The 26,903-nt window shown below is 45.8% G+C and overlaps 1 protein-coding gene across 1 annotated transcript in view; it reads left to right on the top strand.

The window, feature by feature from the left end:
* Positions 1-26,903, top strand: part of kifap3a (kinesin-associated protein 3a) — a 105,603-nt gene that overhangs the window by 61,348 nt on the left and 17,352 nt on the right. The window contains exons 11-19 of the mRNA XM_060917436.1: positions 671-771; positions 1,579-1,687; positions 8,022-8,134; positions 8,245-8,410; positions 10,198-10,323; positions 10,411-10,509; positions 13,529-13,614; positions 14,617-14,803; positions 14,970-15,063. Of these exons, the coding sequence (XP_060773419.1) occupies positions 671-771; positions 1,579-1,687; positions 8,022-8,134; positions 8,245-8,410; positions 10,198-10,323; positions 10,411-10,509; positions 13,529-13,614; positions 14,617-14,803; positions 14,970-15,063 (1,081 nt within the window). The remainder of the gene's footprint in view (positions 1-670; positions 772-1,578; positions 1,688-8,021; positions 8,135-8,244; positions 8,411-10,197; positions 10,324-10,410; positions 10,510-13,528; positions 13,615-14,616; positions 14,804-14,969; positions 15,064-26,903) is intronic.

Raw genomic sequence — 26,903 nt, 5'->3', positions numbered from 1 at the left:
GCTGACTACGGGCGAAAGGCGGGGTACACCCTGGACAAGTCGCCAGGTCATCACAGGGCTGACACATAGACACAGACAACCATTCACACTCACATTCACACCTACGCTCAATTTAGAGTCACCAGTTAACCTAACCTGCATGTCTTTGGACTGTGGGGGAAACCGGAGCACCCGGAGGAAACCCACGCGGACACGGGGAGAACATGCAAACTCCACGTGGGATCAGAAAACAGTTTTATTTATAAGCAGTAGCCACATGTACCCGTAGGGTACCTTTTTATTTATTTATTTGATGTGTGCAAGAAACAATTCTAGAAACGCTCACTTTTCCTCTGTTTCCATTTAACCTTTTCTTCCTCTCTTGAGTTGTATGTTGTAGTATACAAATGTTTCTGAAATGTACCAGTAGGTTCTAATTTTAATGTCAATAAAACTTTCATACTGAAAAAAATGATAACTATACAAAATAATGTTAACTAACATGGTGTTTTATGTAACATGGTTAAAATAAAATATACCTGATTCATGTTGCACAAATGTGTTTTAACTAATAATGTATGAAAAAAGAGAGAATCTAGCATAAGACTTTAGTTTTCCGTTTTCTCTAATCAGCGTGTGTGTGTGTGTGTGTGTGTGTGTGTGTGTGTGTGTGCGTGCGTGCATATTTCAGGAAATGAAGCACAGAAGCATTTAGCCATGCGTATACTGTACCATATTAGCATGGATGACTGCTTCAAGTCCATGTTCGCCTACACAGACTGTATTCCACAGGTACGGGCTTGGTGCACATGAGTATGTGCCTTTTTAAGTATCAAGAAGAAAAGGGACAACATAAATTATGAGAGTGTTATGGAATAGGTCCGAGCAGCCTGCTTTGGTGGACAACTGGGTTTTAACTCAACTCTGTTCAACTTATTCGGTCAAGACGCAAGGAGAGATCTAGAGGTCCGGATATGGGAGCATGGGATTTGTAGTCAAATTATGCATGCTTTAGCCTTTAGGATGTACAAAGGCCCTTTAGGGTGGTGAGGAAGCCCGAGCAGGGCAGGTGCCAGTAAGTCTAGCCGCTGTGTGATTACGGCTCCAGGGCTGCTGCTATGTGATCCTCCAGAGCTGGGTGATTGCACAGCATGGTCTCCTCTCAGAGCTGACTAGCCTTGGCCAGGCCTGCCTGCTGTCCTGCTTAATGTTAACGTCACACATACACAAACTCACTTCAAGTTGCACACCCTGGGCTCCTGTTCAGTCCTTTACATCTGAGCTAATAAGGAGTGACATGGGGGATACACTCCTAAAATCAGGAACTGTTTGTGGGAAATCCTAAGCTCCTGCCTGTCTAGGCCTGGGCTAATTAGACCTGTTCTTTGGATGTGTGCTCAGTTTGAGCTCGAGCTGGGAAAGCCAATAGAGTACTAGTTTTAGAATAGAGAGTATTGGTTTTGAGTTCAACTGTACGTCTTGAGTGTTTTGATTCAGCTCCTGCAGTTTTCCTGGAAATTGGTTTGCTTGGATTAGGAACATATTTAATCCTTATTATGCCATAGTGCTGACCTGTGTACGCATTTTGATGACTGGCAGGTGATGAAGATGTTGTTTGATTGTGGTGAAGAGAGGATAGACCTGGAGCTCATCTCCTTCTGCATCAACCTGGCAGCCAACAAGAGAAATGTACAGCTCGTTTGTGAAGGTTAGGACATGTCATGTCATGTGTTCACAAATGCACAGTGCCAGTCAAAGTTTGGACACGCCTTCTAATCCACTGTTTTTTCTTTTTTATTACTGGAGTCACTTCATGTCTTAAAGTAACGATGGATGTTGGTTCTCTTTACTTAGTTGAGCGCTTCATTGCCCCTTTTCCACCAAAGCAGTTCCAGGGCTGGTTCGGGGCCAGTGCTTAGTTTGGAACCGGGTTTTCTGTTTCCACTGACAAAGAACTGGCTCTGGGGCCAGAAAAAACCGGTTCCAGGCTAGCACCAACTCTCTGCTGGGCCAGAGGAAAGAACCGCTTACGTCAGCGGGGGGGCGGAGTTGTTAAGACCGACAACAATAACGACCGCGAAAGATCGCCATTTTTAAGCGACGAGAAGCCGCAGCTGTACAAACGCGAAGTCATCCATTATTATTGCTGCTGCTGCTTCTTCCGTGTTGTTTTTGCTTTGATATTCGCGCCAAGGTTTATGCAAACGTAGCGACGTAACTGACGTATACAGCGACGTAATGACGTGGCTCCCCTTAGCACCGCGAGCTATGGAAAAGCAAACTGGTTCTCAGCTGGCTCGCAAGTTGAACGAGTTGTGACCCAGCACCAGCACTGGCCCCGAACCAGCCCTGGAACTGATTTGGTGGAAAAGGGGTACTTGACAATACTGTATGGATATTGTATTTACTGTTTGATCTCAAACACTTTAAGAAGGCAAGAAATTCCATTAATTTATTAATTTCATTAACTTTTGAAGAGACACACTTGTTAATTGAAAAAGCATTCCAGGTGACTGTTAGTTCATACCCTGTGTCCGAAATCACTCCCTACTCCCTATATAGGGCACTATATAGTGGGGACACCATTTTGTAGTGCTCTCCAAAACCTTAGTGAGGATTATTTACACCCTATATAGTGGACTCAAAGTATCCCACAGCGCATCACGAAAAATAGCGTACAACCGATGGTCACTAACCAAAGCAATATATCCCATCATGCATTGCGGTCGCGCTGAAAGAAATCAAATTAAAAGTCTCAAATTTGATTTAATAAAAGGCGGCGGCAAAGAACAAAGTATTCAGCCTTGATTTAAAAGAACTGAAAGATGCAGCAGGCACACAGTACTTTGTATTGTGGGAAATACGCTCAGTATATTATGTATTTATCACAAAAATACATGCACATATTTATTATTTTGAAAACCCACCAGCCGACTGATCCGGCACGTTTTAATTGTGCGACAGTAATGACGTAAATAACGGCACAGCGGAGTAGTGTCCGAAAGTGTTTTTTCATTTTACCAATGAGCTCACTATATAGTCCTCTATAGAATTCTCTAGATAGTGAGTAGGGAGTAGTGAACGAGTGAGCAATTTCGGACACAGGGATAGTTTTGATTTCTTCAGTATTGTTCTACAATGTAGAAAATAATCAAAATGCAGAAAACCCTACGAATGAGTAGGTGTGTCCAAACTTTTGACTGCTACTATAGACCCTTTTCAGTCACGTGACCTTCGTAAACCGCGACCGCCATTTTGGACATGTAGTGGACTTCGGCTCGAATCGGTTTGAATGTGAGGAAGGCGACAAACATAAAAGAAAAAGGAGCGAGATGCAGAAAACTATTTACTAGTTTACTGTAATTATGATCTGGCAGCTATTTACACTGGATCCAGTGTAAATAGCTGCCAGAGCCAACATCCGAGCTAGCGCTGGCTCCGGCCGGCCGCGAGCTAGCGCTGGCTCCGGCCGGCCGCGAGCTAGCGCTGGCTCCGGCCGGCCGCGAGCTAGCCGGCCGCGAGCCAGCGCTAGCTCGGACGTTCTAGTTTACTGTAATTATGATCTGGCAGCTATTTACACCGGATCCAGTGTAAATAGCTGCCGGAGCCAACGTACGAGGTTCCGGAGCCAGCGCGAGCTTGCGGCCGGCCGGAGCCAGCGCTAGCTCGCTAGCTCGGACGTTGGCTCCGGCAGCTATTTACACCGGATCCGGTGTAAATAGCTGCCAGATCATAATTACAGTAAACTAGAATGGAATATTAACAGCAATGTAATGCCTTTTCTGGCTAATTTTATTCGTCTTACCTCCAACAAAGTGGTCACTACACAAGCGTTGGTATGCCGCTATCCATCTTCTCTGTCGGTCAGCATCTACCGGGATCCGATAAAACGATAACCCTTGCCTTGTTTGTTGATGGTTACTACATCCAGGTACACAACAATATAGTGGCATGATGGAAGTCTTGCTGAAAATAAACACTTTCTTTGCTGCCGTTCCTCAATGCTGGCTGTGGTAAACTACTGGTAGTACATGTCCAAAATGGCGGCCGCGTTTGTCGTGACGTCATGTGAAAAGGGTCCATAGATATAGTGGTGCTTAAATTTGTAAACCCTTTAGAATTTTCTATATTTCTGTATAAATATGACCCTACATCATCAGATTTTCACACAAGTCCTAAAAGTAGATAAAGAGAACCCAGTTAAACAAATGGGGCAAAAATTTTTATACATGGTCATTTATTTATTGAGGAAAATCATCCAGTATTAAAGATCAGTGAGTGGTAAAAGTATGTAACCCTCTAGGATTAGCAGTTAATTTGAAGGTGAAATTAGTGTCACATGTTTCCAATCAGTGAGGTGACAATCAGGTGTTGAGTCGGTGCCCTGTTTTTATTTAAAGAACAGGGATCTATCAAAATCTGTCTTCACAACACGTGTCTGTGGAAGTGTATCCTTTGGTGGTGGAATGAGATTTCCGAGGACCTCTGAAAAGCATTGTTGATGCTCATCAGGCTGGAAACGGTTACAAAACTATCTCTAAAGAGTCTGGACTCCCACCAATCCACAGTCAGACAGATGGAGGAGGTTCAAGATCACTGTTACCCTCCCCAGGAGTGGACGACCAACAAAGATCACTCCGAAACCAAGGAGTGTAATAGTCTGCGAGGTCACAAAGGAACCTAGGGTAACTTCTAAGCAACTAAAGGTCTCTCTTACATTGGCTGATGTTAATGTTCATGAGTCCACCATCAGGAGAACACTGAACAACAATGGTGTGAATGGCAGGGTTGCAAGGAGAAAGCCACTGCTCTCCAAAAAGAACATTGCTGCCTGTCTATAGTTTGCTAAAGATCACAGGGACAAGCCAGAAGACTATTGGGGGGGGGAATTGTGTACAGATGAGATTAAATTAGGTGGGGTTTACGTTAGACCGTATCAGCGGATCATCAGATTAACGTTTTTAAAAACGATTAGCGTGCGCACAGCAACGCCAATACACGATTCGCGTGCACACAGCAACGCCAATACACGGATACGCTAATCACATGACTAATTCGGCACGTAAGTGTCAGTGCGGCTCGTCGCTTCCTCCTCAGCAGCTGCGCTCCAAATCACTCCGCCCTGAACAGCGAGTGCCCTCTGGAGGGTGCGCACTCCGGCCCTGCGCAGCTCACAGAGCGCGCGAGCAGTGATTCGGGACTGAGCCGCTGTGTGTGTGACCCCAGTGCATATCGGGCATGCGCAAGTCACTCACCACTTGCAAGTGGAAGGATGGCAAGCCTAAAGACAATCATAACTACACAATGGGCAGTATTTGTATCAGTATTTGCAGTATTTTCATACTTTTATACTCTTTAATGAAAGGTGATACAAGGCGGAAGTCCGCGCCGTTTTTCAGCAGTCGCGTCACATGACCAACGCCAGCGAATCAGGAAGGTGGATGTCACAGTGACGTTGTCCAATGACGACGCCAGCTAGAGCTCAGCACAGCGTATCCGCGTATCTCAATGTTTACACAGCACCGGAGCTGACACGATCTGGATTGAATACGTGGACCCTGGCGGATTCCCGTTTCCCGGCGTTTCCAGGCGTTTTAATGTAAACGGACAGTGCATCCGCGAAGAAAACGAGACAGATACGGTCTAATGTAAACTTGGCCTTAGAACTTTAAGAAATGCTAAATGAGAAGCGTTATGTTTGCAGGGATGAGAATTTTCCGCGGATCTGCAGAATTCCGAGTTTTTCCCGCTGTAAATGTCATTTTTGTGAAACGTGTAAATCCGTTGAGAAAATTTCGGGGTCGGCGCGAGGCTTTTGGTGGCACAAGCAGGCAGGACCGACCGCCAGCATCTTTCGGCAACACTTATCGCAAAATTAGTTGCAGCTGTGATAACAGAACTCGTCATTGCTTTCTTCAATATTTATGCTAACGACAACTCACGACGATTTCCGGCAACGTTTTGGCGCTAGTTTCATCTCACTTCTACAATTCACGGAGAAACAAGCTATACGTACACGGTTTTGATCACTTCTTAAGTTCTAGTTATTTTGGTTAGTTTTCAAAGTTACTTCGCCAATATGGCGAAAGTTTTGGACCGCAAAAATGAGGATCGTGCCAGGGAAATCGATAAATCGAACGGGATAAAGAACTGTTTCCGATGGGCATGGCTCGATAGTAGCATTACCGTGCAGATAGGGACACAAACTGTGACGACGTGCCTGACGGAACATATCCGAAAAGTGGACGTGCCGGGAAAGGTTCTTTGTATTCTGTGCTCAGATATGATCAATTATGGAAACAGAGGAGCCAGAAACATCCAGGAGCACATCAAAACAAAAAAGCACAAAGGTACGTTTTACTTAAATTGTCAAAGATAGAGTCAGGAGGAATCTAATATATCGTTACGGTTACCTCTATTATTGCTCACGAAAAATTATATCTGTAGGGATTTGTTATCTTAAAGTTTATAAACGTTTTAAACCATCATTGAATTTGAAAACATTCATATGTGGGAAAGTTGGCAGACATTTCAGAGTTTTTTTTAAATGTCCCATTCTCATCCCTGTGTTTGGAGAAAGGAAAACACTACTTTCCAGTATAAGAACCTTATCCCATTGGTGAAACATGGTGGTGGTAGTATAATGATTTGGGCCTGATTTGCTGCATCTGGCGTAGGATGGCTTGCCAGTATTGACGGAACAATGGATTCTTAATTATTCCAATGAATCCTAAAGGAAAATGTCTGGACATCTGTCCATGAACTGCATTTCAAGAGAAAATGGGTCATGCAGCAAGACGACATCCTGAAGCACACAAGTCATTCTACCAAAGAATGGTTCAAGAAAAATACATTTCATGTTTTGGAGTAGTCAAGTCAAACTCCCCTGACCTTAAAGCGAGACTCCCTTTCGAGTTCGTAAAATCGGTGAAATTTAGTTCCCTCTGAAATTTGGTCAATGTGATATATGTTTATTTCTGTAATATCTCACAAAATATCAGGCCATTCTGTGGCTGGGAAGTTGTTTAATTTGAGCAAATAACGTGCATGAAATCGCTCGCTTCGCACAGTCAAGCAGACAGAGGAAGTCCGTGTGCGCATGCGCAGGTTTTCCTTGACCGTGCACTGACTGTTACATCATTCGGTTGCTAAACGAACAGCTGATCACACCGATGTGCTCGCTGACCGCCGATATTTATTAGTTTGGTCCTGTGGTTCCTTTCCTTCGCAACATAACGTCTTCACTCGTTTTTCGTTACTGTAGTCGGTCTTCCACATTTCATTCGTAAACTCGCGTCCTCCATTTTTCTCTCCTGTTTCAAATTTGTATCCCACAATGCCTTGTGCAAACAGGGAAAGCCCACCACGTGATGCATGACGTAGTATCTTGAATTGGGTCATGGTGAAGCAGGAAAAAATAGCGGAGAATTTCAGGCCACGTGGCTCTAAATTCATTAATTGTTCTATTTGCAAAAAAACTAATAAAATTGGAAGTCTGTGATTTTCGAATTCAGTAGCTTTCAGTCCACTAAACAAAAATAATCAGGTGTCAGGGAAAATTCTTTTTATGACCTACACTTGAAAAATCTGAAAGGCAGTCTACCTTTAATCCAGTAGAAATGTTGTGTACACAGTTCATGTGAGGAAGCCCACCAACATTGCAGAGCTGAAGCTGCTCCTCTGTACAGAGCAACGGGCTGAAATTCCTCCAAACTGAACTACAGGACTCTGTTACCAACAGTGTCTAGTTGCGGTTATTGCTACACAGGGGGGTCATAACAGATACTGAAGAAAAAGGTTCACATACTTTTGCCACTCACTTATCTGTAATATTGGATCATTTTCCTTAATAAATGAATGACCAAATATAATATTTTTGTCTCGGTTGTTAAATTGGGTTCTTTTTATCTACTTTTTGGACTCGTGTGAACATCTGACGTTTCCTATCACAGAAATATAGAAACTTCTAAAAAGGTTGACAAACTTTCAAGCGCCACTGCAGTCCTGGTGGCTGTACAGCATGTAGTGTCTTCTCACTCTAGGTAATGGACTGAAGATGCTGATGAAGAGAGCGTTCAAGCTGAAGGATCCACTGATGATGAAAATGATCCGGAACATCTCCCAGCACGATGGACCTTCCAAGAACTTATTCATTGTGAGCGTTCACATGGACACAACCCACATCTGTCCTCATGGACGTTCTCAGTCTTGTCGGGTCAGTTCATTGGTTCGTTGCTTTAACAGTGAACGGTTGTTTTCATGCAGGATTATGTTGGAGACTTTGCAGCTCAGATTGGTCAGAACGAGGACGAGGAATTCATGATCGAGTGTTTGGGCACACTGGCTAACCTCACCATCCCTGATCTGGACTGGGAGCTGGTGCTTAAAGAATACAACCTTGTACCCTTCCTCAAAGACCACCTCAAACCTGGTGAGCCTGATGGACATCTGGCAGAATCGCTGACGTCGCAGCGCAGCGAGATGGTTGATGAGCCTAAGCGCAGATACTAATATTTAAGATTGGATTCATCAATGTAAACATGTTTATATTAATGCCGATAATAAAGTTACGTCACAAGCAAGGTCACGGTTTAAAACAGTGCCCACACAAGTGCTTTCTCCACCTTTAAAAGAGAACCGAAGTCATTTTTAAACTTGCTTTATTTCCTAATTAACGCATTATTCAATTACGTTTTCGGTTTTAGTAACCTTATATCGTGACTCGTATTGGCAACTAATCGCAATTAAATATTATACTTATCGGCCTAATGTAGTTCGTTTGGTCCACGGTAGGCGTCGCTTATCCGCGCGATCTTCACGAGGCTTGTGCGAGACTTCGAAACGTGAAGTGTCAGTGCCGCCATTTTGAAAACTGTTTTCCAAAGGGAATACTGCACAAAAACGAGTTTAAATGACGATTACTGCCTACTTTTTTCCAAACTTTCCTGATTGCTATCAAAACAAACAAAACTTCTGGCTTGATTGCATCAGCATTCGAAAGAGGGCACGCGCGTCTTTTGACAACCCCTGTGTCTGAAATCGCTCCCTACTCACTATATAGGGCACTATATAGTCAGGACGCCATTCTGTGTAGTGCAGTCCACGCTGAAAGAAATCAAATTATAAGTCTCAAATTTGATTTAATAAAAGGCAGCGGCAAAGAAGAAAGCATTCAGCCTTGATTTAAAAACACTGAAAGATGCAGGTACTTTGTATTGATTAATGTGGGAAATGCGCTCAGTATATCTGTGGTTGGTTGAAGAGAGCAACTGGACTTGCTTGAAGATTCTTGAAAACGTTTCGCCTCTCATCCTAAAGGCTTCCTCAGTTCTGTCTGACTAATAGGGAGTATCCAGTATTTATCCTCTCATGGATCATCATAGAATCCGAATCAGAATGCTGATGGCTGCATTGTAGGTGGCTGATAAAAGATGTCATAGACACCCACCTCTGTTCAGTGATGGTCGTTCCAGGTTGACAAAAATGAACAATGCTCTCTGGCTAAGATGTCTGCCAGTTTTCTGGAAGTCCTCTCATACTCCCGCACCAGTTGAAGGGATCTCATCCCAAAGTGCGTAGAAACATATCTGTGAAGAATCTCAGTCATCCAGGTACATAGTAATCTGTGGTTGGTTGAAGAGAGCAGCAAGTCCAGTTGCTCTCTTCAACCAACCACAGATTACTGTGTACCTGGATGACTGAGATTCTTCACAGATACGCTCAGTATAATATGGATTTATCACAAAAACGCATGCATGTATTTATTATTTTGAAAACCCACCAGCCGACTGATCCGACACGTTTTAATTGTGCGACAGTAATGACGTAAATACCAGCGTGACGGAGTAGTGTCCGAAAGCATTTTTTCCTCTATATAGTAATTCCTTATGTAGGGAGTAGCGAATGAGTGAGCAATTTCGGACACGGGGAACGTTGGCAGACGTCGGTCACTTTGATTTCCGCTGTCCGTTTTACTTCAGTCCGACGATGTCTCGCACAGGTCTCAGCGAATCTCGTTTACGGCCATTGCTTTGACATATGGACTGATATATTACAGAGCATATTTCAAACACTCATAACTTGCTATAGCAGTGACAAAATAGCTATCAAAAATGCATTCCGATATTTAATAAAATGAGAGAAATAGAATTTTGATGATAAAAAATGTGCCTCCAGTTCCCCTTTAACCTTGTGGCCATTATTTGTGACCTCCTCCAGGTTCTGCAGAAGATGACCTTGTGCTGGAGGTGGTGATATTGATTGGCACGGTCTCTATGGACGACTCCTGCGCTGCCATGTTAGCCAAGTCAGGCATCATCCCTGCTCTTATAGAGCTGCTCAACGGTAGGGTTGGGTAGGGTATAGTCACGTCTTGGAAGATCTTTCATCCTTTTACAGGAATTCTCATCTCAGATCTTTATCTTCTTGCAGCCCAACAGGAGGATGATGAATTTGTTTGTCAAATCGTATACGTCTTCTACCAGATGGTGTTTCACCAGGCCACTCGAGACGTCATTATAAAGGAGACCCGTATGCTTTATTCTTCTGTTTGAACTCTCACATATGCTTCATCATAATATATTTAACAGTTATTCCACAAAATCGAGTCATACATGAGCTGATAGCCGAAGAGGCGTGTAGCGCCGAGTCGGCTATAAGCCATGTACGACAAGTTTGAGTGGAATAATGGTTTTATTGTATCCACATTCACTGGATTTTGAGAAACGGAGCATTTTTTTATTTTTTGCAAGCTCAATAAATAAAAACTTTGTACAAAACATCAGACAAAATAATTTCCACTTAGAATGTAAACAAACCGGCGAAATGACCAGTAGCAATTTTTGAAAAATGCTATAATAATAATTCTTGAAAAATAAAAAAAGAGAGATAGGTTCTTACCATCAAATACTTTCATTCCATATTTTGTTGCGCCGTTTGTTTTTTTGTATTTTTTGGGGTTTTGTTTTCCACTAGGGTTTTTATTTCATCCTCGGGTGGTTCAGTAACACGGTCCGCCATTTTCTTCTTCTTTCTCTTCTTGTTCTTTTTCTTTAGGGTGTTTTGGCAGGTGGCAAACCAACTTAAAGGTGCATTGCTGCCACCGACTGGGCTGGAGTGTGGAACAGGAGATTTTTTTTGGGGGGGGGTATATTCTTTTAGCTATTTCTGTTTCTTTTACATACTTGATAACAAAGTGATATATCTGACTTGATGCACTCTGCCATTTTGTTTTTCTCTACTCACGGTATATCAGCTGATATCCTAGTAGTAGAGTAACCAATCGGAGCACGCAATTGCTCGTATACAGTGAATGTGGATAGAATTTTAAAAAATACATACATGTATACTAGTGCATCTCAAAAAATTAGAATACCATGAAAAAGTTTCTTTTTTTTCATAATTTAATTCAAAAAGGTAAACTTTCATATATTCTATATTCATTACATGTAAAGTGAAATATTTAAAGCCTTTTTTGTTTTAATTTTGATGATTATGGCTTATAGCTCATGAAAATCAGAAATCCAGTATCTCAAATTATTAGAATATTCCCTAAGATCAATCTAAAAAAGGATTTACAATACAGAAATGTCCAACTTCTGAAAAGTATATTCATTTATACACTCAATACTTGGTTGGGGCTCCTTTACCATGAATTACTGTATCAGTGTGGTGTGGCATGGAGATGATCAGCCTGTGGCACTGCTGAGGTGCCAGGTTACTTTGATAGTGGCCTTCAGCGTATCTGTATTTTTGGGTCGGGTGTTTCTCATCTTCCTCTTGACAATACCCCATAGATTCTCTATGGGGTTCAGGTCAGGCAAGTTGGCTGGCCAATCAAACACAGTAATATCATGGTCAGCAAACCATTTGGTAGTAGTTTTGGCACTGTGGGTAGGTGCTAAGTCCTGCTGGAAAAGGAAATCAGCATCTCCAAAAAGCTTGTCAGCAGATGGAAGCATGAAGTGCTCTAAAATCTCCTGGTAGATGGCTGTGTTGACTTTGGACTTGATAAAATACAGTGGACCAACACCAGCAGATGACATGGCACCCCAAATCATCACAGACTGTGGAAACTTCACACTGGGCTTCAAACACCTTGGATTCTGTGCCTCTCCACTCTTCCTCCAGACTCTAGAACCGTGATTTCCAAATTAAATGCAAAATGTACTTTCATCTGAAAAGAGGACTTTGGACCACTGAGCAACAGTCCATTTCTTTCTCTCCTTAGCCCAGACAAGATACTTCTGACATTGTCTCTGGCTCAGGAGTAGCTTGATATTAGGACCGCGAAAGTTGTATCCCCTCTGTTCGTGATGGGTCTTGATACACTGACACCAGCCTCAGTTCACTCCTTGTGAAGCTCTCCCAAGTTCTTGAATCAACTTTTCTTGACAATCCTCTCAAGACTGCGGCCATCCCTGTTGCTTGTGCACCTTTTCCAGCCACCCTTTTCAGCAATGACCTTTTGTGGCTTACCCTCCTTGTGGAGGGCATCAGTGATCATCTTCTGGACAACAGTCAAGTCAGCAGTCTTCCCCATGATTGTGGTTGTGTGTACTGAACTAGACCGAGAGATACACTGTGTTCATACTGTTTTACTCGAATTGAAATATTCTAATATTTTGAGATGGGTTTTTTTGTTTTTGTACTGTATGCCATACTGATTAAAATTAAAATAGAAAAATGCTTGAAACATTTTAGTTTATGTGTAATGAGTCTATGATATATAACATTTTCACTTTCTTAAATAACTGATGGAAAATATTGAACTTTTTTACAATATTCTAATTTTTTGAGATGAACTAGTACACGCACGCACAGGGTGTTTCAAAAAATCTGATATCATTTCACAATCTAATAACTTTGTCAATTCTCATTCAATTAACCTCAAATTTTAACAGCATGTGTGGAAACAGGTCAAAATTATACGTTTAATGGTTTTTGTTTTTATCTTTTTCGGTATAGAAATGCCATTCACTGGAAAAGAAAAGGCGTTTTGTGCGTCTTTGTCTCAGGTGGCACGCATATTGAAAATTTGTGAAATTGTTCATGGAATCCACTTACCTTTTTGAATTTCTCATTCAAATTTTGAGGAATAAATCTTATATTGCTCAACATTAAGCCTGTTCAGTGTCATTTGCCTAGACCATATACTTTCTGGGATATTTACATCCAAAAAATTTGATATTATTTGAGAACACCCTATGTGTATATATAGTGTCGCGCCATGGGATTTTTGTACCGGATGCTCTGTTTACAGAATGTGTAGAAATGGCGTTCAAAAATGTGATATTTTGCACTGTTTTCATTGGCTGATCCAGTAACTATCAACAAATAATCACCTCAATAGCACCCCTACAGGATCAGCCAGTGAAAACGGTGCAAAATAATTGTGTGCTTTTCAAAGCCATTTCTCCACATTTTGTAAACAGAGCATCTGGTACAAAAATCCTGTGGCGCGACACTAAAAATATATGTGTATATATAATGCTATGTAGAGTCTGTTACGTCCTTTAACTTAACTCTTTTTTTTTTTTTTTTTCTATAGAAGCTCCAGCTTACCTCATCGACCTGATGCACGACAAGAACGCTGAAATCTGCAAAGTGTGTGATAACACACTGGATATTATAGCTGTAGGTGTTTATTTACTTAGTATTACTTGATTTCCTTTCCTGTCTAGATTCCCCGGAATAATGATGTTAGTTTAACGTTGTTAGTTATGGCAGCGATGGCTCGGTTGTGGATTTGCCGTGGACATTACTTGCAGAGTGATCGTTGCCAGGCCTCAGATTAATGTAATTAGGTCTCCATTATCCCAGGTTTCTTTTGGAGGCCAGGGGAAGTGTTCTATACAACTGATCAGGCAGAGCTATTAAAGCTGGGAGCCACATCAAAGAGGCTAGAGGTGTCTGGTTAGACTCAGATAGGTATAGAGGACAGAACACAGGTCTGCTAAATACCACACACACTCACTCGTGCTCTTGTTGGTTTTTGTTGGCAAATTGAACATTTTGGTTTTAAGTTTTTGCAAGATCTTATCTGCTGTGTTCCTCTTTATTTTACTTGTCCTTCCTTGCAAAAGTTGTTGTTAGAAATTCTGTTCACATCTCGTTTGTGTCCCCCGTAAGCAATTCATTACTTCATAATTATGAATTTTCCTTCCTCTTTCAGGACATACTTAAATATTTTTATACACTCGGAACCCTGGTTCATATCCACCATTATCAGAACTTCAGCTCTGTTGCAATAAAATTAATTATCCAAGAAATAAAACCTCTTCCCTGTCGCATTTGAATTATTTGTACCCTGACCAAAAAAAAAAAAATGCCCGTTTGGTCCGTTTTGTGATAATCGGTCTTTTTAAGCCCTGAGCCTCAGGTGGCCATTGACATCCTTCATCTTTGGGCTGGGATGATTAATCAGCTGGTCTCGGTGCATGGAGCTCAGTGGAACTTGGCCATGTTTGGAGAACCTGCACAAACATTTGCCATGCTAATGCAGAGGCAGATACTATAAGTAGCATTAATGTTCCTATGCTGGCTGGACCCCAGTACCATTTATTATTTAACTTTTACTTGTCATTATCCATATCACAGGATTTGAAGAATTATGGTTCTTTCTCCTTCTCTGCACAGGAGTATGATGAAGAATGGGGGAGGAAGATCCAGAACGAGAAGTTCCGCTGGCACAACTCGCAATGGCTGGAGATGGTTGAGAATCGTCAGATGGACGAAGTGGAGCCCTTCTTGTACGGCGATGAAGGAGATTCCTTTTTACAGGGAGCGGACATTCTGGAGCGGCCCGACCTCTTCTACAGTGCAGGTCACAAAGCTGGCTTCCCCAATTCCATTAGTACTGTAACGGGTCACTCTATATGAAACGTCCGTTTGAGTTATATTTAAACACAGTCTGATTTGAGGTCAATTTCCAGAAACAAGATTGAACACACAGTATTGCTAAAAGTCTTGTCGAATGTGTTTTCTTGTAGATGGATTAATCTCTGCAGATGCTGCCATAAGTCCAGACTTCTTTACAGAGTTTCAAAATGGAGACTATGTCACATCACCAGGCTTCCCTGGCAGGTATGCATTTTCTTTACTTACTTATAAGACTCCTTGGACAAAGGCTTTAATATATATATATATATATATATATATATATATATATATATATATATATATATATATATATAAAATACACACATATCGGGCTTTCCCCAAAGCACAGATGTACAGCGCTCCACCGCGCTGTGCGATGTGAGCGCCGCGCTGTGACTTGCACACCAAAAAAAAAAAAAATCATCAATACCATAAATTTAACAATGCAGAGTACTTTTCACACCTAAATATTTCCTATTACACTCTGAAAATGGATAATAACTAGGGCTGCGTACCTAAACGTAACAACAGGTACCGGTACAGAGGTTTAGGTACAGGTCCGGACCTGTACCTGAACAATTTGACAAATTAACATGTGTTCTTCTGAACTTCTTCAATAATGACAGAAACATTAATAAACTGTTGACAACTTGTCAGTATCTTTATTCAAAGAAAACCGAACATAACTAGGTTTCCTACCTCACTTCTCAGTCACCCTCTCAGTCTCACACTTGTACCCCTTTTCCACCAAATCAGTTCCAGGGCTGGTTCAGGGCCAGTGCTGGTGCCGGTTCACAACTCGTTCAACTTGTGAGCCAGCTGAGAACCAGCTTGCTTTTCCATAGCTCGCGGTGCTAAGAGAAGACACGTCGTTACGTCGCTGTATACGTCAGTTACGTCGCTACGTTTGCATAAACCTTGGCACGGATATCGAAGCAAAAACAACACGGAAGAAGCAGCAGCAACAACAATAATAATAATGGATGACTTCGTGTTTGTACAGCTGCGGCTTCTCGTCGCTTAAAAATTGTGATCTTTCGTGGTCTTGTTATTGTTGTCGGTCTTAACAACTCCGCCCCCCCCGCTGACGTAAGCGGTTCTTTCCTCTGGCCCAGCAGAGAGTTGGTGCTAGCCTGGAACCGGTTTTTCTGGCCCCAGAGCCAGTTCTTTGTCAGTGGAAACAGAAAACCCGGTTCCAAACTAAGCACTGGCCCCGAACCAGCCCTGGAACTGCTTTGGTGGAAAAGGGGCATTAGTTAACTTGGGACAAAAAGTCATAAGTTGTCTCACAGCGAGAAGCGACTACACTAGTGTAGGTTGAATTGGGATTAATTAAATTATAAATTATGTGATAATTGATAATTAAATTAATCAATTTATAAATAAAGATCAGTCTCATAAAATCTTAAATTATTAATCTTAATACTCACCGTGAATGGTTACACTCAAGATTAATGGTAGCTCTGTATTAGATGGGAAACCCAGTTGTATACAAAAGCTAAATTCTGAAGGAAAAAGGAGTTCTAAATAGTTGACCTTGTGAATAAACAACAGGAACAAGTAAAATGCAATTCAATTTTATTAGCTTTTATTTGTCTACTACTCACTAATAATAATAAACTCAAAATACATTCAATGTCAGCAAAGGTAATAACAAGACAAAACAATGGAACAATTACACCTGGACTATAAAATTGAGGGAAAGAGAGAGAGAAAGAGATAGAAGGAAAAAAAAAAGAAAAGAATCCCTTGTGTGTGCGTGTGTGTGAGGCTAGGGCAAGCCGATGCGTGTGTGTGTGTGTGTGTGTGTGTGTGTGACCTAGCTTGTCGTTAGCTAAAACAAAGGAATGTTAGCTAAAACAAAGGAATGTTAGCTAAATAGAACAAAGGATTAGCTCTGTGGCTAATGTGTGCTTTGTGTAGGTATCTGTGGGCAGATGCTAATGCTAGCCACTCTGGCAATGCTTAAACAAAATGGCGGTCAGTGCCTAGGTGTCGTATCACAGGTAACTCAATGAGGAAGGTATCAAAATGGCGTCGGAAAAATGGCGCCTGCAGGCCTAGTCGAGAACACAAGCCTACCAGCTAGCAATAAGTTGCTAAGGAGAATCTGACCACGCTACAGCTGGATCCAAACACTGCACTTAACAACAATTTCCAACAGACTATCTAGGCAAAGAACTCAACGCGAGAGAGAGAGAGAGAGAGAGAGAGAGAAAGAGTGTGAGAGAGTGTGTATATGTGTTGGATGGAGAGAACTAGGCCTTGTAGCGGTCTAGCCTCGGAGCTTAAAATAACAAACTTGTCGCTGCGCTGCTAATCAGATAGGGAAGCTAGCAATGGAGTTAAGGAAAGATATCATGCAAGATACCCTGTCTAACAAGTTCAAAGAAAAAAAAAACAGAACCAAAACAAACAATAAAAACAAACAAACAAACAATAAAAACAAACAAACAAACAATAAAAACAAACAAACACCTCCCGTGTCTGAGCGGGTATGCTAAATAGCTCAAAGCTTAAACATGACCCTAACAACCATCTGAATAAGCTACAAATTAAAAATTTGCCCAAGTGCCTACTCAATGCGATGGAAGTTCTTTCTCCGATGTCCGCGCTGAGGGTCGCAGTCCGAGGAGAGGAGGTTAGCGGCGCGTTGCGTCCAACCGCGGCTAACGAAGCAGGGAGATGAAAGCCTAGCTGGCCCACGGTGCTTCAGGAGAAACCTCCGGTGATGCGTCGACGAGAAAAAGGCTGAGAGGAGCGAAGCTGTCCGCAAATGCCTCTTAGCGTGGAAAACTACTTAACTGTAGTTAAACTTTGCAAAGGTTTAGAATCGAAACCACTATATCGCTGAAACTTAGCGGGTCGTTCAAAAGTTCGGCCGAAACTAATTTGAACAGGCTGTTCTCAGACAATAGCGGTTAGTCTCAACACTGTAGCTTGCGTGCCTACAGTCCGTCCGACCACTCCAGTAGTCAGAACATGAGAGAGCGAATCGAGGCGCTCTCGATACAGTTAAAGCAGTTCCACTTCACGTCACATCCGGGTGGAGCGCGCAAGGAAATTGTGGGATCGTTATAGGGGGCGCTGGCGAGTTACCAACATTCCCCCCTTGGCCATAGGCGCTGAAAGGAGTGATACCCTATGGGCACATGGTGTTTAGTCTGCGACCCACGGTCCCTAGTAATCCACAATGAGGTAGTTCCACAATGAGGTAGTTCCACAATGAGGTAGTTCCAAGGGTCCTTTCTGTGAAAAGTCTTTCAGACACAGTTCAACAGTTCAATTCATTTCATACAGTCCATAAGATGCATAGGCACTTGGGCATGAAAGCATAGGCACTTGGACATGAAAACAATTACACTATGGCTACTTAACTACCTTCTACATACAATATTTCACACAGCAAACAAAAATAATCAAAACTCCATAAAGGAAAATGGAAAAGAGGGGTTAGTTAGCGTGTTAGCAAGCCTACTCTTCAAGAAAGTTAGTGGAGGCCTTAGGCCTGATGGAGAATCGGACAATGCCACGATCTAATTTCTCAGGTGCGTAGATCATTTTGTCCAGTTTGCGGTGTAGTGTCAGTATGTACCTATGTAGAGTGATGGCTATGAAGACTGTGATAACCCAACCGCTAGCTAGAAATCCCAGCGCAATTCGGCTTATTAAAGATCCTTGATCGGAAGAAGGGTTTGCGCGGTTATTCAAGAAAGTGGTAGCGATGCCAGTGGGCTTAAGATCGAATTGCACGGTTTTGGTCCCTTCCAGCAGTAGTTGTGCTTGGAGGGTGGAGTTTATCTCAAGTTCGTGACCTGGGAAGGCATCGGGCATTTCTATCTCGGTCTCATACTGGTCAGCGCTAAGGTGATGGAGGGTGATGTCACCCACGTGAACAGTGGCTCCAAGTGGGACACTTAGGAGAGAGGTTTCGTTAGGTATCTTCATTCTAGTGGCAGTGTTATGTTGATCATATGATACCAGAATCTCAGTTTGGGGAGTGTTGATTAGCCACCGATTACCAGCTCTTTCTACTCTAGTTCCTATTCCTTCATCTTTAATAGACAATTTGCCTGCACACTTCTGCTCGGGGACTTTTGTCAATCCACAGAGACGGTCTGTGGTGTCTCGGATAAAGGGATTGCTGGGGCAGACCCAGTGGATATCTTTGGTAGAGGTGCACATGTCTAAATTAGGGACGAGGTAGATAGAGGGGTTGTCATCGTGATAGGCTATGGTGGAAGGTGTCTGCAAACGTACGTGTACGTCGTTGTTCCAGAAACCTACATTAAGGACAGATTTGATTCTGTATATGTTTTGCCGTTCAATAACGGGGAGATTGAGGATGAAGCCTATTTCTAGGTTTTGAGGGTTCACAAAAATGGGGATAGCACTGCCAAGACTATAAGCCAGATGAATCTGTGATGAGTAAACGTTAGTCGTGGTAGTAGATCGGAGTATGCTGTCAACCATGCTGAGGGGTATCAAATATGGTGGGATTTTACCTCCACTCAGGGTGCTGAGAGAGCTACTTACTTCTCTCATCAGGTCCTGCATTAGGTCTCGGATTACTCGGACGTACTTGACCTCGCTTCTCATGATTGTCGCTAGCCTGTCTACGGCATGTACGGTGTTCTTGATTAATGTAGAATGCATGTTAACGGTTAGTATGGTTCCCTGCAGGGTTTTGCCTAGGCCCTGCAGCTCCTCCTGTTGAGTTAGTAGTCTACCCTGGATTTCTGGCATTTCTTCCTTAAGAATGTTCATTTCTCGTTTGACCGCGGTTAGGCTAACGGTGTTAACGGCAGAGAGGCCCATTGAGAACAGAGAGCCAATGGCGGATGCAGCAGTAAGTAGTCCTCCGAGGAACCGTTTAGGGCGTGTTTTGCCGCTGAGTTCCTCCTCAGTGACTATGAACTTCTGTAACTGTTCGAGCATGTGAACTGTGGTACGCTTGGCGTGTTCGATGTTGGACCCAATCTCGGAGTCAGGCCCGGTTTCGAGGTTTGTTTGTGTGGGCGATCTAAAATGCTTACGGTACACGTCCCAAGGATCGAGGCGGGTGTACACGCGCTGGGTATGGACGCGGCAATTGGTGAGGAGCAGTCCTGGGGCATCTTGGAGAACAATGCCACTCGGCGGACCTGGTTCCACTATGTTACCGGCCAATGTGGTCTGCAGGACTAGGAAGATGCCGAGGATCCAGAGAGGGGCCATTCTGCAACATACAGGAGTTTGTTATTCCGATTTGAGTGGTAACGAGGGTGGTTACTTATAGATGCACGCTTATGGATTGAGAGGCATGCAACTAAGTTGGGCAGGCTATAACTTATTGTTTGTCCACCCCCCTATGGAGTGTGGACTGCTCAAAAAGCTTTATTTGGTTGCTATGGACCCATCTATACGAAGGCGCCTGGCTGGGCTTCGAAGTTTTGATGCGGTAGGCGACGGGGGACAGTTTACCGACGATTTCGAAAGGGCCGGACCAACGGGGTAAGAATTTTCTGGCTACTCCTACCGGTTTGGTGAAATTGAAGTATAGGACTCTGTCGCCTACTTCGTACTCACGGTGTGTCGCCTTTCTGTCGTAGTAAGCTTTCTGTCCTTTCGCACTCTTTTCGAGGTGTTCCTGGGCCCACGCAAACGTGGCCTGCAAGTGGCGTTGCAAGTCGGTGACGTACTGGTGTGCGGTGTACGCAGTGGCAACGCTTAGGTCCTCTGGTCGGTAGAGGAGGTGTAAGGGAAGAACCATTTCACGGCCAGTCATCATTTCGAACGGGGTGACTCCGGTGGTGCGGTGAGGAGTGGACCGAATGGCCATCAGCACCAGAGGGAGTTTGATGTCCCAATCTTTGCCATGGTGACTCACATACTTGCGAAGCATGCTCACGATGGTTTGGTTGGCGCGTTCGACCTGACCGGAAGACTGAGGATGATACGCGATGTGGAATTTTGCCTCGACTCCGAGCATCTCCCACAACACTCTCATGACCTCTGCGGTGAAATGAGTACCTCGGTCGGAATCAATGGATAGGGGCAAGCCCCAACGGCTGAACACATGGTTCATAAGAAGGAGAGCGGTGGTCTCTGCGGTTTCGTTTGGGGCGGGCAAGCATTCCACCCACTTCGTGAACGCGCAAGTGACGGTCAGGAGATACTTATTACCTCGAGCTGATTTCGGCACCGGTCCGACCCAGTCTATCTGGAGATTAGACCAGGGGAATGAGATGCCTTTGCTTTGCAGTGGGGCGCGGTTCAACGGTTGGGCTGGTCGGAATTGGCAGCAAATCAAGCACCCTTTAACATACTCGGTAACGTCCTGAATCATGAAGGGCCAATAGACAATCTGTTGGAGTGTCTGGTAGGTCGCCTGAGCGTTCCTATGGCCCCCGCACGGGCTGTCGTGAGCGTACTGCAACATGACCCCCCTATGATCTGTGGGCACGACCCACCGGGGAGGTCCCTGGTTGCGTGGTGTGTACACCAGGAGTCCTTTCTCGAGTTTTAAGCCGTTTTTGAGATTGTGAAGGTGGTTTAAGTCTCGGGACTGTTGCAACTCTTGTGGGGAAATTGGGGACGCCACGGGGTCCGCAAGGAACTTACGGATTTGGTGGATCACGGGATCCCTTTCCTGCATAGACACCAGGTCGGCGTCCTGGGGCAGTCGGCCGAGTTGCACGGTTCCTGCTTGGGGTACTGCGTCAGTTTGACCTGCTCTAGCCTGTCGGCGAGTAATCGCGGTTACGTTATGGCGTGGCGTCTCGGGAAGCCATGACGGCTGGAATTCCCAAAGGGGGCCGTCCACGGCTCCCGCTTTGGCGAGGCCATCTGCCTCATCGTTACCGACTTTGTCAGGTCCTGGGACTTGAGAATGTCCCTTCACCTTCTTCCAATAGACGCACATTCCCTGTTCGGTTACGAGTCGATCGCATGCTAGGAAGAGTTCGGAGTGTTTCACTTCCTTGCCCCTTGCGTTTTTCATGTCCCGCACCTTCCACGAGGGAAAGTGTGAGACGAAGCTATGCCTGGCATAATTTGAATCAGAGCAGAGGACTAACCGCTTGATGTTCTCACGGGCAGCTTGTTGCAGGACGATGAGCACGGCTGCTACCTCCGCATATTGGCTAGTCTTAGCCCCGAGTCGATGTTGGTATTTCCCTTGTATAGGGCCGTTCGCCCATACGATACCGACACCGGCTTGGACTTTGCGTTCATGATGGAATGAGCATCCATCTATGTAAGCGGTGGGGAGGTCTTTGCAGACGTTCTCGTCATAGTAGTGGTGGTCGGAGGGGAGAGCAGGTACGGTTGTTAGTTCGGTTTGATCCGGACTATTCTCGCAGTCGCAATGCTGGCATTCCGCCAGGCCTCGGCCAAGCGCCATCTTGTGGTTCTGGGCGTACTTCACCTCGACGTCGTAGCCCTGTAGTGCCATCATCCAAGCTGCGATGCGACTGTTCGAAACTCTTCCCTCTCTCAGCCTCTGGCTGTTCAAGAACGAGACCGGTTGATGATTGGTCTCTATCACCGCCTTCTGGCCACCAATGTAACTGCGAAAGTGTTCAACGGCCCAGACCGTGGCCAGCAGGGCTTTTTCGCAGTCTGAAAATTTAAACTCCACAGCACTGAGGGGCCGACTGGCGTATGCTACGACACGGCGATCTTTGTCATGCTGCTGTGACAGTGCAGCGCTCAGGCAGTGGGTGGAGAAACTAGCCTCCAAGAAGAACGGTTTGTCTTTGTCGGGATACGCGAGGCAGGGAGCGGAGCAGAGCTTCTGCCTCATGCTCTTGAACGCGAGTTCTTGAGGGTCACTCCACTGGAAGGGTTTATCCTTCCGGAGGAGCTCGGTGAGCGGTCGTGCTATGTCCGCGTAGTCCTCAATGAACTGTCGGGAGTAGTTGCAGACCCCTAAGAAGCTCCTGAGTTCGGGTACGTTGGATGGGGCTTTGATGTCTTGGATAGCCCGCACCCTCCCTGACTGGGGTTCAATGCCATCTGGCCCGACGCACAGTCCAACGTATTCAACTTTGGTGCGACACCACTGCCCTTTGGTGACAGAGAGCTTCGCTCCTGCTCTGGACAGCTGAGACAGAACATGGCGTATCTCTTCGAGGTGTGCATCAAAAGTCTGTGACCTAATGAGGATGTCATCGACATAGATCAAGTTGCCACGAGCTGCGGCATCGCTCATTGCCTTATGCAAGAAGATGTTGAATTCAGCGGGGGAGTTCGCGTAGCCGAACGGACATCGGTTGAAAGTTAGCTGGCGGTTCCCAAAGGAAAAGGCCAGCTTGTGCTGGTCAGCTGGATCCACGCGCATGGTCCAGAATCCACTCGCCACGTCGGCGGTGGAGAAGAACTTTGCACCCTTCACCTTGGCAAGTTCTTGATCCAGATGGATCATGGGCCATCTTGACAAGGGCACTTGCTTGTTCAGCTGCCTATAGTCAATGGTGAGACGCCACTTGCCGTTCGGTTTCAGCACCGGCCACAAGGGGGAGTTGTAAGTCGAGTTACACTCACGAATGATCTGCTTTTCCAGCAGAGTGTCCAGTGTTTCTTGTATTGAGTCGTATGCGGCTAACGGGATTTTGTATTGCCGCACGAACGTCGGTGGAGCGTTCGGATCTGTTGGGATTCGGACGGTGTGGATGTCCGTGACTCCGCAGTCATTGGAATCTCGCGCCCAGATCGCCTTGAAGTCGTAGAACAGTTCACGGAGCTGTCGTCTCTGGGCGTCCGTGGTCAGGCTGTCAGCTTTCACCAGCTGTTGTTGAACTTCTCGTTCAAAGCCTGGGTACGGTTCACCTAGAGCTGAATCAACGACCTCAGTTGCAGGGGTGTCGTTGCTCGATTGCGTGGCAAGAGCATACACCAGCATGTGTTTCGGGGTGTCAGTTCTGGTCATGACTATGCGCTCGTCGCGAAGCATGTCGTGAGGTTCGACGTGGATCATGTGGAAAGGAAGAGTGATCCAGGGAGGTTCCACTGGATCGGAGTGAGTGTCCGGCGTTGGCAGCTCACCGATGACTGGAATGGTGAGTTCAAAGTCATGGAATGCCTGGTCTATCAGAAGGCCTAAAGGCCGACGGGCGGGGATCGTGATGGCGTCCCGCGTGGAGTTTTGAACCAGGAGGTAAGCGGAACGATGACTCACTTCAAGCAGCGGAGTCCCACACACGGCTAAATCGAGCTCCATGAAGAATCTGAGAGGCTGGAAGAACGCCTGGGGGCTACGAAACTGTTGGTCTTTCATGATGACCAGCTTAAGAGGGGAACCAGCAGTCCTAGCGGGAATGACAATGTCAAATTCGCTAGTGACATGGCAGGCTTGGGGAATCGTTTGTCCTGACCGCATTTGTTCCGGGTCAGCTTGGAACGGGTGCTTAGCAGCGTCGGCTTGGGTCCAGATGACCCGGTTGACTAGGTCCAGTTGGGCTCCCAGTCTGACCAAGATGTCTGCCCCAATGACCAGTGGGTCAGGAAGTCCGGGGACGACACTCAAGAAATGAAGGAATTCTCTCTGACCGATGGCGAGCGACACGGCGCAGACGCCTGTGGCTTTGATGGGGCTCTGGGGTTGTTCGGCTGACAGTAGCCGGTGGCTCTTCTGCACAAAGACAGGGGAAGGAGTGCTCTGACGCACTATGTCGAACCACGTTTGGCTGATGGCTGACTTCTCTGACCAAAGCGCTAACCTGACGCCAGGTGCCGTGACGCCGTTGACAGCAATGTTGCCAGATATCCAGGGGTAGTACCTGGTTGGGGCAGATTCGCCAAGAAAGCAAAGGAAAGACGGGTGGCCATCAAGCGCGTTGCGGTTGAGAAGAGTGTCGGTTGAGTTTGGTGCGTCTTGACTCGGCTCAGGGGGGAGCGGAGTGGTCTCGAGGTTCTCGGGGACCTGCCCTGACTCAGCTATCGGTGGAGTAGCCTCCACGCTAACTTCATCGCAACAGGCTCGATCGTGACGACGAGGATCTGGGGTCTGTGGGGACGCGACCTGGGCCCACAGTTGCCCACGACGACAGTCAATGAGGGGCGCTAGCCTATCTAGTAGGTCTTGGCCAATGAGGAACGGTTCTACACCGACAGAGCAGATGTAAGTGGGGTGAGTGATGGACATGCCCTGGAAGGTGAGTTCTAACCATGCAATGGTTGTTACTGGGGCTTGATTCTGGGTGAAGCTAACCAAGTTGACGTCACAACGTTCGGTTCTGATGGGTCTACCTTGCGCGCGCCGCGCATCAGAAACCTCTGCAAAGACTTTGGAACACATCAGGGTGATTTCTGACCCGGTATCCAAGAGAGCTTGGAGGGAAACGTTGCCTTCTACCACCACTGGGGTATAGATACGCTTGGCGTTGCCTTTCCTAACCAAATCTCCAAGAAACTGCGTCAGGGGTGCATCCTGCGGGTCAGGCTTCACTAACGGAGGGGGTGGTTTCAACTCATCGCTGCCTATTGGGCAGGGGTCCTTTCCCCACCCCACGAGGTAGACACGCGGTGGTGGTGGGGATGGGTCCCGGCCTAGTCATGCTGACGGTTCGTCCCTGTCCTTGCTCGGCTTACCCTTCCTGTTCTTATTGCTCAGCAGTTGTTTAACCCGTGCTAATTCGGTCCTCAATTCTGCCATCCCAAGCGGCTCTTGGTTGGCTTGTTTAATCCGTGCTAATTCAGCCCTCAGTTCTGCCATCCCAAGTGGCTCTTGGTTGGCTTGTTTAGCGGTAGCTAGCTTAGGGCTCCGCTCCCTTCGAGAGGAGTTGCGATGGGGCCTTGACTGTCCGCTATTCTGAGATTTAGGGCCGTGACTGCCAGGTTTGCGGTTACCTTGCCCTTTGGCGTTGGGGCCCTGTTCCCCCTTGGCTCCAGCTTGTCGAACTTTCCAGTTACCTTTGGGTTGACTCGACGTCTGGTGGCCGGGGTTTGGGTTCGCCCAAGGGGGCCCGCGGTTTGGGGCTTCACCCCCTTCTAGGCCTAAGGACTGACCTTCCTGCTCATATAGGCTGAGGACTCTGGGATCGTCCTCGTGGCGGTCTGTGGGTCGGACAAACGTCTCCCACGTTAGTTGTGCGGTGCGACGCATTTCTCTCATAGTATGGGGGCGCTGGCGACACGCGAGTGTTACTTGGTTACGGATGCACGGGTGAAGGTTATGGAGGAAGAGGGACTTGAAGTTGCGATCTTCCTCTAGCCCGGGCTCGCTTCTGCCCTGAAAGTACGCTGCGCGGAGCCGACGGTAGTACTCGCGAGGGTGTTCGCTTCGTTTCTGTCTGATCAGAATAGCACCCATCGTCGCAGCAGTCTCGTCCTCGTACAACGAGTATTCCTCTTTCAAGTACTTGCGTATCTTCTTGTAGTTGTCGAGGACTGACTGCGGTAAGGTCTCAACGAATGCTCGTACGCCACTACCTAAAGTTTTCCAGACTAGTCTGGCCTTTTCATGCGACGTAGCCTCTGGCAGGTCCAGGAGGCTACGCTCGATTTCCCGGAAATAATCATTAACGCTTCGGTGTCTATGATTTTCCGGCTCAAAACGCTCTATGTCTTTCGCAAGGACGTCGATTTGGCGGATCCTAGTTTTGCGTTCTGCGACGAGGCGTTTTGATTTTGACCCGTAGGGGTCCTCGCTGTCTTCGCTATTTGAGCTGCTCTCATATCGCCTATGTCTGCGTTTCGGCTTGTAGGCGGCCTCTCCGTCAGAGGAGTCCGAGGGTACATAGCGCGGCGTTTTCTGCGGGCTAGAGGCTGCAGCGATATTGAAGCGCGAGGGGGTGTAGTGGGGAGTAAAGTAAAAACTCCCAGCGCCACGAGGTGGCGATCGCGCGACTTTCACGCGAGTTGAGCTTGAGTGCGGTGTCTGATCTACCGTTCTAAGCTCAGGTTCTTCCTCCTCCAGAGCGGAACTCTGTTCTTGGGAGGGTTTGGCCGATCCCTCATCTGAGCGACGTGCTTGCGTCACTTCTTCTCTGAGGTATTCTATTTCGCGCTTTAGTTCATCTTGTGTGGCTCTCAGGCCCACGAGGCTACTCTCCGCGCTTTCT

This window comes from Neoarius graeffei, chromosome 3, assembly GCF_027579695.1.
Source record: "Neoarius graeffei isolate fNeoGra1 chromosome 3, fNeoGra1.pri, whole genome shotgun sequence".
Lineage (NCBI taxonomy): Eukaryota > Metazoa > Chordata > Actinopteri > Siluriformes > Ariidae > Neoarius > Neoarius graeffei.
Note: the sequence above shows the minus strand (reverse complement) of the source record. Positions and strands in the feature narration are given on the sequence as shown.